General features: G+C 36.0%; 2 protein-coding genes across 2 annotated transcripts; both read right to left on the bottom strand.

The window, feature by feature from the left end:
- Nucleotides 1–1,153, bottom strand: LOC147284675 (DNA glycosylase superfamily protein). Its single transcript, XM_086244725.1, has one exon. It carries the CDS (start codon nucleotides 1,029–1,031, stop codon nucleotides 183–185), a length of 849 nt encoding a protein of 282 aa, XP_086100851.1. The 5' UTR covers nucleotides 1,032–1,153; the 3' UTR covers nucleotides 1–182.
- A 378-nt stretch (nucleotides 1,154–1,531) lies between these two features.
- Nucleotides 1,532–4,235, bottom strand: LOC147284674 (uncharacterized). The gene is made up of 4 exons (XM_086244982.1): nucleotides 3,469–4,235; nucleotides 2,114–2,203; nucleotides 1,904–1,971; nucleotides 1,532–1,667 (listed from the first exon to the last, which is right to left on the bottom strand). The coding sequence occupies exons 1-4, from the start codon at nucleotides 4,114–4,116 to the stop codon at nucleotides 1,532–1,534; spliced, it is 942 nt and encodes a 313-aa protein (XP_086101108.1). The 5' UTR covers nucleotides 4,117–4,235.
- Nucleotides 4,236–11,951: the final 7,716 nt, after the last annotated feature.

The following is an 11,951-nucleotide window of genomic DNA, read 5'->3' as shown; positions in this document are numbered from 1 at the left end:
ACAATAGATTACACAGGAACATAATGTTGAAGATTGCGGAACTAAATTTCAAGTTTCAGTGAACTAGTACAGAAATTCAATAATGATACAACAAGTGGAAAACCATCAAATATGCAGAGTAATTCATCAATAATGTGAAAAAAGTGTAATTCAGAGCAAAAGAGCAACTACCAGAATTGCTGCTATAAGATCCCCTTAGTCTCCATAAACCTCCACATGTACCAAGACCCAACAGACCTATAAGGCCTCCATTTCTCACACAGCTGCTCCATCTCCAAAGGCTTTGGCAGCTCCTTCAGACCATATAACAGCTTCACACCTTTCCTCACACCGAGATCGCCGACCGGAAGCACGTCTGGTCTGCGAAGCGAGAAAATCATGAACATGTGCACCGACCAAACCCCAATTCCCTTAACCACAGTGAGCATTGTGAGCAAATCCTCGTCGTCCATTTCGAGAATCGACGAATCCGATAGAGTCCCATCACTGTACTTGTCTGCCAGGTCATGAAGATAGGAAGCTTTTCGGCCCGAGACTCCGATCTGCCGGAGCTGGGGGGCCGAGAGCGAGAGCACGGCGGCGGGGAGGACCAAGGCCTCGCCTCCGCAGAGCGAGACGAAGCGGGTGTAGATTGATTGGGCGGCTTTGGTGGCGAGTTGCTGGTAGAGAATGCTTCTCGCGAGGGATAGGAATGGCGAGCGAGTTGAATCGAATGCCGGAGGGTTGTAGGAATCGATCAGACCCGCTAAAAGCGGGTCGGAGCCCCGTAAGTGGTGGAGGGCAAGGTTGATTTCGGATTGAGAGGTTAATGGGTTTAGGGTTTTGGGGAAAGTAGAGGAGGGTGGTTGGTCGCTGGGCTTGGCGGTGGGGGAGGGGGTGGTGGCGAGTTTTAGGATTTTTCGGGGTCGGAATGGGATTTTGGGGGAAGTGGAGGGGTTTTGGGAAATAGAAGCGGTGGCGGGTTCGGGTGCTTGGGTTATTTGGGTTTGGGTGGTTCGGGTTCGGGTTTGAGCTCTGGTTCGCTTAGCCATGAAGAGAGTGAGAGTTGAGAGTCGGAGAGGTGAATAAGCAATGATGGCGACGACGGTTGGTGGCGGTAAAGACCAAAGAGACGATGTTCTAAATTCTATGAATGGGTTTACCAAAAATGTCCTTTTTTTTTTTTTTTTTTTATGAAGCAAAAATATCTGTTAGTAACCGCCTCTTTTAAGGTGGGAAATGGCCCAATGCCATCATAAAGCCTTCGGTTCATTGGGCTTTCGGGTCCAATAGGCTGTAGTGTCCATTTATTGTTTGATTATTATCATCTAAAGGTCTCTATGAAAGCTTTGCTTAGATGAATTAATGGAAGAGAAGAAACTTCATTCAAATTCTCAGAATAATCATCTTAAATCTAAATTTTAATCAACCAGCTGACAAGATTAAGCTATTTAACTCATAAACATTAAACAATAATACAGTTTTTCATTTTACTTCAAACAATAGGCAGTGAAATATTATATAGTATATGAGATAGTGAGGAATGATAGTCTTATTTTTGGGCTCCATCTTCATGCAGGGAAGCAAGGAATCGCTTGAGATACCTATTGTAAACACAAGGTCGTTCCAAGTGAACCAAATGACCTGCCTTCTTTATGCTCTCAAATGTTGCATTTGCTCCTAGTTGTCTGCATATATATATAAACACCATTCAGAGCCATCAATTAGCACCTCTATATTATGATCGAGCACTTAACAATGTTATATTGTTGGACTATGAATTCAGCCCACACATTCCTTAAGAATCAATCTAATTAATGATTTAATCTAGCAAATGAACATTTCGGAAAATATAAATATAATGCATTAATTTTCAGCCTGATTTCCCTGACACATGATGTAGTTTCATTGGACTTTCACTTACTCTTTCATGTTATGGGCAAGCTCCTGCTTGAATATCTGATCATTTTCACCCCATAAGAGATGTATTCTCTGCAAAGATATGTTTAAGAAAAACATGAAAATTAACGCTACCACTTTTGGAGAGGATAAATTTGATGATGTAATAAAGAATACTAACTGAAACAAAAATATGGAAGCATCTAGCTTGCTGAACAGAATGCAGGGGTTTTACCTGTGGGAATTTGGGGATGGTTGGGTCTCTTGTATCAATGACTAAAGCTTCAAGGAGTTCTGATCTCTCCTTCCTGTGGTTGAACATCACCTATGAACATGCATAACAATTAACAAAGGCCCAAAAATTTTATGCTTTAAAGATAATATTAACAAAGGCCCAAATTATATAATATGTGTACAGTTGTTAAAAATTAACAGTGTTCTAGAATTAACGAGTTAGTAAAATAATACGATACTAATTATCCTTTTGGGCCCACTACATAACGTAATTTCATAATATAAATGGTTCACTTTTTAGATCTTCATTCAAATTATCATCCTTGTAAAAAATCAACTAAATCGAAAATCGTTTAATCAACTATTAATAAGCTAATTATGTTCAAATAAATAAACAAACACAATTTTTGATAAAACATTAAAATAATAGAAAATTAGGATTAAATACCAAATCTTAATAATTTTTTGGTATAGCATGAAGACCATATAATATTTTAATTGAACTACCAAATTTAAATGTAGTTTTTTAGATTATGTCACAAACATATTGACCCCTTTGTTTTGAGTCTTTTCCATTTGACATTTTTGTCCTTTTACCCACATATGATGAGTGTTAGTTAAAATTTATAAGATTTTGACAAAATTGCCCTTGAGGCTTTTATATTATCTTGAAAATTTGCTAATGTAATCTCAATTTCATATTAAATTGTGACTGTACGACATTCACAACTTCAAATTTAGTTGTGACTGAACAACAGTTACATATAAATTGTGAGACAGTCACAGTTAAATTGTGACTTAATTAAATTTTTTTTAGAGAAATTATACTACAATATAGTATAAATAGAGGTCAAAACAATACTTTTACTCAAAATAATATATGGTATAGTGGTGTGAGTTGTCTCTTTCAATTTACCAAAACAATATAGTATAAATTAATATAATATTTGTGATGTAATATTATTTTTATTTTTTTATTGTAGTAGCATGTGATGTAATATATTTGTAAATTTTAATACTTTTTACTTTATTATTTTGTTTAACTTTTCAACTAGTACCTAATCTAAAATTCTATTTAATTTTGATACTTAAACTAAAAAATTATTGAAATTTAGTAGTTAATTAAAATTAATAGACCTTTAAAATAATTGTGCTGATAATTAAAATAGCTAAATAATTTCATATTTGAATGTGGACCTACAAATTAAATTAACAGTTTAAATTATTGGATCTAAGTTGTGTAGTAAGTGTAAAAATGTAGTTAACGACATATTATTTTACCAGTTAAATTTAGAGCCTATTTTGTTAAAAATTTAAATATCAATAATTAAACACATACAAATGAATAGCACCAACCTCGAGGAAGTCTTTGTGAAGGCGATCAGGAAAATACAGCTTCTTGTGCACGGCAACAGAGAGAAGCGCCTTGAGACCCTTGACAGAGCTGGGCAGCAAAAGCTCCGAAGACGAAGCGAAGCCGAGCCGCTCCATCATGGCATCGCGGACCGAGCTAGTCATAGCCACGATGGAGCCACTGACCACCATGGCACCAACCAGCTCCGGGTACAGCTCCGCCATCTTAAACGCCACCATCCCACCGTAACTAAACCCCACCACAATACACCGCTCCACCCCGACCTTCCTTAACCCCGCAGCCAAACACTCCGCCTGAAACTTCGGCGAACGGTCCGCCTTGTCGCTGGCGGAGCCGCCGAAGAAGAGGAGGTCGGGCACGTAGACTGAGTATTTCTTTGTCAGCGCGCCAATCTGGAACTGCCACGTCACTATCCCCTCGGCGGCGAACCCGTGTATTAGGACCACCACGGGCTTAGTGGGCTTTTTGATGTTGGGCTTTTGGGCCTTTTTAGGCTTTTCAATGGTCTCGTTTGGGACCCAGAAGTTCATGGCAGTCCCGGGCTCGATCTCCACCGTGTAGGGTTGAACTCCTGCCATCTTCATTAGCCCATGCAACAATGGCCTCTGTAGAGCTACTAAGTTCACCATGATCGACCTTTTTTTTTTCTCAGCCTCTCTCAGAGACGCACACCATGTGTTTGATAAATTGGCTTCACACCTCAGAAGGGTTTAAAAAGGAGGTGGGAATTGAGGGTTGGTGCTGGGTTGTTATAGCTTGTCAGTAGTGGAATGTGAAGTTGAACACGAAGGCTGGTATTATTATTAGTATTGGACGCCAGCTTTGGAAACTTGGTCTCCATATTAGTATAATATGAATTTCTTATTTTCTTGATTTGTAGGTGAATGAATGAGAGCCAGATCAAAGGGTTAAGGCCCCATTGGCCATGTGTATGAATCTATAAAGCAGATTCGGAGGCCATGGTTTCTTGCACGAAATCTCACTTCTATTTTAGTGCAAAGTGCAAATTTTGTTTAATCAACCCTTGGATTCTCTTTGCTAAACAATTTTTCATGTTATAAGAATTTTAAATCATACATTTAAATAAGAATACACTAATCCATCATTCTAAAAAAAAAAATAATAATATACTAATTGATCATTCAAATTAATTTTATGAATAAAAAATGTTATTTTGTCATTTGACACGCATACAAAAATGTTGTTTTGACATGTTATATGTTGTCAGACTACTAATCTAAATTAATAATTAGATAAATTTTTACTTGAATATATGATATAAATTAACATAAGATATTTTATAATCAAAGAATATTATGTTATTTAACTCTTCATTATATGAGCATTAGCAACCATGAAAATGTATGGCCACTAACCATTGTAATAAAATTATCTAACGGTTAGCATTGTATCACTAGTTGTTGGATTTTGATCCAACAATTAGAAAATACTTATGAATATTTATGGTTATTGAGATCATATTGTGAATTCATCCATCATACAATGTGCTTTGAGGATACGAATGTTTTATTTTAGGTTATATTTAGACTTTAACGACAATGAATAAACTATTCAATTATTTGATTGTGATTCAATATGTAGATAATTATAAATTTATAATATTCTCATTATTTTGTAGGATATATATGGATTATTTATTCCTATTCAGGTACAACTAGGTTGTTTGAGTTTTGATAAACTGCACCGCCTACTACTGTCGAGTGTGGACCACGTCATCTTTCGAGTGGGAATGGACCTTCTAAAACTGTAGCGGATTAAGAATGTACTTCTTCTTTTTTGTCAAGTAAATAATGTATTTTGATCTTATATATACGAGATGATCCAGGATACAATATTTTTTTACACAAGTTTTCAAAGTTTTTAATAGGGCTCATTCCATATAACATTTTAACGATTCGAACCGTCTATTTGTTATGTTTTAATTAAAAAATCATTTTTACAAAAATTAGGTAAATTAAAAATCATTTACCTACAAAGATTAAATTGTCAACATTTCAAATGTTTATTTTGTTGACTAATATTGACCATTTAATCTTTGTAGGTAAATAGTTTCCGATTTACCTAATTTTTTATAAGGATAATCGTTTAATGAAAAAAATAAATAAATAGATAGTTCGGATCGTTAAAATCTTATATGAAATAGACCCCATTGAAAATTTGTGTCAAAACTTATGTAAAAAATATGGTGTCACGGATCCGCCTCTTACATATATGCGTGAATAGAAATAGATAGTAATGTATGTTTTTATCTGTTAGTGTCTTAATAAGGTTTTACATATTCTATTTTGACTCGAGTTTTTTATATTTGAGGGTTGCTAAATGCACACCTCTTTTCCTCTCACTACACACTCATTTATCACCTCACACCCAGCCACCCCACCCTAACGTCGATGCAGATCCCGGCCACTGTCTCCAGTGGGCGCCAGCCTCCCCTCTCTCTCTCTCTCTCTCTCTCTCCCTTTCTCTCTCTGGTTCTCTTCTTTGTGAATCTCTCTCCGGTCGATTGCAACCATGCTACCACGAATTAATTGATTTTTCTTCTTTTATGAATTAATTGATTTTCTGGTTTTCTTAATAAAATGACTAGCATGTGCATGGTATGAGACATAAAAAAGGTCATCTTTGAAGAACAAAAATATAGTTTAACCAATCATTTTTCTGTAATCCTTTATCCATGCCATGTGTTAGGGTTTTTAGGGTGGTTGAGAACTTTATTGAAAATTAGAGCTTACCTAACTCATTAATTTGTATAAGAGTGGGCTCGACATGGTGGTCATATTTACCAAAAAAAGTGAGCTTGACGGAGTATATAGGTTGCCTCCCTGAAAATGCGTATTAGGTGATCTAAGTTAGGGGATGACCTATGTTCACCTCAACCACTCATTAATATTGAGAATTTAGGAGTCAAAAAAAGTCATTTCGATCTAACCATAAAACCCACATCTACAAAGGCAACCATGGACCACCCGTAGTTGAGAAACTGGTGAGATTTCTATCATTTTAAAAACAATTTTTCCTTTTTCTAAAAATTGAAGGTAAGACAGAATTGAAAAAAAATAAATAATGGGGGTATCTGAGTACATTTAGAAGCATCCCCTGAAAAAAGGAGAGTCCAGTAGAGCCCATATCCATATATGGTCTTATTTCCTAAAGGTTCCAGTAAAAACAGCCCAAGATGAATTCACTCATATATGGGAGCTGGAAAGAACTAGGCCCACAACATGGGCCTGGATATATTAGCTTGGGCATCCGTCTTGAGCACAAAGGAGTTGCACCAACTATTAATATACCATATTTCTGAGTAATTTTTAGGTGCGACCATAATACTCAAGACGCATATAATACGTGATATTACTAATCAACTTATGTTATAATATGTAAATATCTATTAATACCATATTCTAAAAGTATAAACTCGTAAACATTGTTTACGCATGTTATAACACTTAATTTAATAACACCACCTATGGTGACATTAAATTTTTTTACTATATTTCTTATACCATATATGTAATAAGATCCACTGTGTATAGGTGGATCCCGCCTCTATGACTACTTAAAAGAAAATGTGTTACAAATGGTACTTTTATCCTTAGAGGGCTTCACAAACAAGTTATGAAGAAAATTGAAGTATTTAATTAATTTCCGAGGGGATGTAAAGAAGATTCAGCAGTCAAGATCTAGATCAAGACGATAGATCTTCCTCAGCAAAATGAAAAGTGGAACAGTGACCAGATCAGGAATGTTATTATTCCTTGGAAAGAAACGTATCATGCATGTTTTAGTCTTGATGTTCTGCAAAAGGTTCAAAAGAGATTCAAAGTGTATGCAGAGAGGAGGAAGATTTTATAGGAGGCAGAGAGAAGAATGAAAAAAGCATGGTTTATAAGGCCGTAAAGAAGATGCATATTATGAATTGACTAGATCTGAGCCAATAACGTATTATCTACTCCTTTGTTTTTGGCATTCGGCATCATGTCGGTGCCTTATGTTGCAAATCAGTGTACTATTCGCTTAACTAAAAAGGTAGAATATTGAGAAAAGTTGTTTACATATTCCCTCTTTGAATCTTTGAATAATAAAAGGATTTTAGATTATATAGTACGTACTTGATGTTGAGAAACCAAGCTGCTTAATTGGAAACAAATGTTATTTTATGCACTATGCTTTTGGAGAAAATTAAATTATGGACTTATCTTAATTTTAACTAACGTACTACTTCATTTATTTTTACCACTTTGAACTAATCTCAAAGACTTAAGGTATATTTCTAAGCCTATTGTTTGTGTTTGTACCATATTTCATGTTGATGTTGTACGGTACAATATATTAATCAGTTGTTAAATTACATAGACTTAGATGTGCAACTTGCAAAGAAAACAAAAGATGCGACATGGATTGAGTTTAAAATATAAAATAATTTTATATTTAATAGACTTAATATGTAAGTATATATATGTATAAATAAAAGGGTAGTTATTTTCGTATTCTTATTTTGTACACTTGCACTATTCTCTTTTATTTTTCTTTTTTTATTTGTTCAATCATTAAAACAAAAAAATAAAGACAAAAATACAAATGTACAAAATTTGAGTACAAAAATCGTCACCCTAAATAAAATACACTTCAATTACAATATATAAATACACATATATCAGGTACGGTTATGTAATTCACTCCCATAATTGATATTTATCTCTAAAACTATATGATTTAAACGTCTAATTCTTATCCTGGACACACAAAAAAAAAAAAAAGGTCCAATTCTTATGGGTACCAAAAAGATGAATAGGGAATCCTATTCCAGATTCTAGAATATGAACTGTTGAATCAACTATTGGTATGCTCCATATCTGTAAGAAAACATAAGAAACCTAAAAAAATAAAGGAAAAATGGTACTATATTTGGGCTTTATGTAGTTGATAGACCTCCTTAGAGGAGACAATTAGAGGTTACAGTGTCCCCCATACATGTCATATGATACTGACAAGGATTTAATTTTCATTTCATAGGACGGCTTATTAGGGGTTCCTTCCACACACAAGTGACACAACTACTCCTTTCCCATTACTATCCGGCCATCACTATTTACTTTTTCTTTTTTCTCCCAAACCCATTTAAATATCATTACTTTAACCTTACCTGGCAGCCAACAAGATCCTCTAGTCAACCACAAACTCACTACCTTATGAGAAATCATATTCAAAAAAACTTTATAATAAAAATAAATATATATCTAAGGGACAGACATTCCAGTTGTATCTTGGTTCTTTTGAGGAATGTGCATATTTTTATAGGTTCCCAAAGCAAAGCTCATCATAATAATAATTTTAAGGCCACAGCAGCTAGCTAGCCTACAAACCACAACATTTGCATGCATGCATGCAAGTAAATCCCTCCACGACTCCCACGTGGCAGCTCCATTAGTGATAGTGATGATTATTTATTATAATTAATTTAATGTCTGCAGATAATATGGATACGATCATACGATATAGGATTGTATTTTTTTTGGGTACCTTGGAAAAGTGGAACCTTATTTAGTCACATAATTAGGCTAGTGGGTCCCACCAAATCCGACGATCATGATTAACGAGAGCGAGCATGGTACCCAGAACCCCGTGCACGTATACATCATTTTATTCATTTATGTGACTAATTGTGTGAGAGACAGAGAGAGACAGAGAGGCGGTGACCAATTAAACATTAATTAGATTCTTTGGTTTGGATGATTGAGCAAATCCCAGAGTTGCATTAAAAAGAGTATAATCAGAGATCCGCATTAATTACTCGAATTTATAGGCAACAGAGCACAGTTGTTTCTAATCCCATACACTCCACACAGAGCGTGTAATTAAATCAAACACAAATTCTAAGATTCAGTTACCTAAATAATGTTATTACGATCGTGCAACTGACTAATTCAATTGACCACTTTGAAAATTATCTCAACTAATTATCTTATAGACCATCTCTTTTATAGAAGCCTGACTATTTTGTAAACCATCTCTTTTAAAGAAGAGAAACTCACACAACAAATCTCATTTTTATTAGAAAAATAATTTATGAAGTGTCAAGATCATTCATAAAATTTTATTAACGTATACAAAAAGACAAAGTTTGAAACCCACGTTGAGTGAGGTCGCGTGGGGATGGGAGAAATGCATGTGTAATTATGTGTTATATTGTCTTGGGCTAATCGTAGTTTGCTTGCTTCTTTGTTTGGTCTCGTAGTTTACAAAGCGAATAGGTAGAGAGAGCATCTTTTGGAAAGCGGTAGTCGTCCCGTTTGTCCAACTGTTGTTGTTGGTCTCTCTCTCTCTCTCTCACCAATCTCTAGACGATCTGATTCTCTCTGCGTCTCGGTGTCGTTTTGAATCTTTGATCAAAAAATGGGGTCGGGCTTCCAGAGAAGTTTGTTGGGGCTTGCTTCCCATCATGGATGTGGGTCCCATATCTTTTTTCACTGTAATTCATTTTTTTTTTCCTTTTTTGAGTTTTCAATCTTTGACGGTTTGACCCAACAAAAAAAATCCAAATACTTCTCCCTCCCCCATACACAAGCAAGCAAGAGTAAGAGTGTTGCTTTGATGATTGCGGAGTGTCATATTTGTACACCTTTATCACTCTTCTCTGAGTCTCTCTCTTTAGCTTTATTTTTTTCTGTCTCTGATATCATCAAAATCCCAGATCTTCTACTATTACCAAAAGCTAGCTATTGTGATGGGTATTCTTGATTCGGATAGCCCTTCAGCCTTGAGGTGCTTATCATGACCAAATTGGCTTTGTTTGGTTACTTCACGTGACTCCATTGTACGGCTACCTAGCTAGTACAATTGTAGAAGTACTCGGTAAGCTCAAAAACTGCCTCTTATTGTGGTATTGGACCAATATTAGGAGCTTGTTTTGTATAGATCGATTTTGATGGATTTGACCCCCCCTAAACGGAGTACTGAGTATGTTACGTGGTGCATTCGCAAATAATGTGGTGCAAACAGTGAATGTGTAAATAAGTTTCGATTTTTAGATTTAAACGAATTTACATTTTTATTCTATGCTATAAATTTTTCATCATTAAATATGTTACAAACTTACAAGAATAATATTCACGCTGAAATATTTTCATGATGGTTATATATTCAAACACTGCATGTTATGTGGACATGTTTTTTATCCTTACATTCAGATGAAATAGATTCTCTCCACATTTGAGATGTTGTTATGGTCATTGTATATTCCAGTCATTGATTTGTTGAAAATAGTTGTAGTCGAAGCTGAGAAGAGATCGAGCGTGAGAGTTAAGGTAGAGATTAAGAGGGATTAATTGACAAAGGGTTTGATGGATATGAATAAATTATAAATGAATATACCGTGGCAGGGAGAGCAGAGAGGGGTATATGCGAGAATTCAGAATTGGGATTAGGGGGGTTGGGATAGTCATAGAGAGAGAGAGAGAGGGAGTGTGTGTGGGAGTGCGAATGGTACTGATTAATACTATTCCATTTTCCTTGGGAGGTGGCAGTGACAGAGGAGAGAGAGAGAGAGAGAGGCAGAGATACGGATACGGACAGAGGTTTTTGATGTATTGGGTTTGAGACCAGACTGGACTCACTTCTCTAATAGGGCCGCCTCGTGATCGGAGAAGGCAGATCTATGGAAGACTGTTCCCGCTAGTCACGTGGGACTCTTTTGACTACCCAATGACTACACCCACCACTCACCCATTGTTACGAGCACCTCATCTGCCAAATAATTAACTCCACCTTATATATATTATGCCTCAATATTAAGAGTTAACACATCCACACACACTTGCTCTGTTGCTCATGCCCTACCCTTTATAAGTTATATATATAAAGTATATAACACACTGAGACTGACTCACAGACTAGATTACTCAGTCTTCTTCTACTTGGGTCCATCTCTCTCTCCAATACTTTCTCTCTCTGGAACATGCAAATTGGGTCCCTCTCTGTCTCCATCTTTTATCACCCCACCCTTACCATATATAATAGAGAGAGCTTATATATAATGCCCTCTATATGCATTTGACGACAACGTGGACTGCAGGTGCTGACTGGTATTTCGCCCTTTTATTGGCTTATAAAGCTAACAGACAACAACCCCTTCTCACCCTTCTCACTCCATCTCTCTCTCTTCCCCTTGTACTACCTTCAGAGCTATCTCTCCCAAGTTTTTTTCAAACATTTATTATTACACTTCGCTCCCAGTATACTATTTGGCTCGTACCCTCTCTGCCATCAGCTCTCTCTATCCCTAACCCCCTTTAACTATAAACCCACCTCCCAGTTCCTCTCCTTCTTCCTCATACATACACACACTGTCTGTCAGTCACTTTGCTTTCATTCAAAGCAACTCCATTTCACTACCTTGCTTCCACAAACAGTTTTGACTAGCTACCATCAAGATCGGTGAAAAACG

This window comes from Dryas octopetala, chromosome 5 (genome assembly GCF_963921425.1).
Source record: "Dryas octopetala chromosome 5, drDryOcto1.1, whole genome shotgun sequence".
NCBI classification, from domain to species: domain Eukaryota; kingdom Viridiplantae; phylum Streptophyta; class Magnoliopsida; order Rosales; family Rosaceae; genus Dryas; species Dryas octopetala.
This window is presented reverse-complemented; position numbering and strand designations above follow the sequence as displayed.

Coding starts and splice junctions, on each gene's coding strand:
- LOC147284675 (XM_086244725.1), bottom strand. CDS start 1,031: ATGGCTAAGCGAACCAGAGCTCAAACCCGAACCCGAACCACCCAAACC.
- LOC147284674 (XM_086244982.1), bottom strand. CDS start 4,116: ATGGTGAACTTAGTAGCTCTACAGAGGCCATTGTTGCATGGGCTAATG. Junction 2,204..3,468: donor TTCACAAAGACTTCCTCGAG/GTTGGTGCTATT, acceptor GCATGTTCATAG/GTGATGTTCAACCACAGGAA. Junction 1,668..1,903: donor CTTGCCCATAACATGAAAGA/GTAAGTGAAAGT, acceptor ATATATATGCAG/ACAACTAGGAGCAAATGCAA.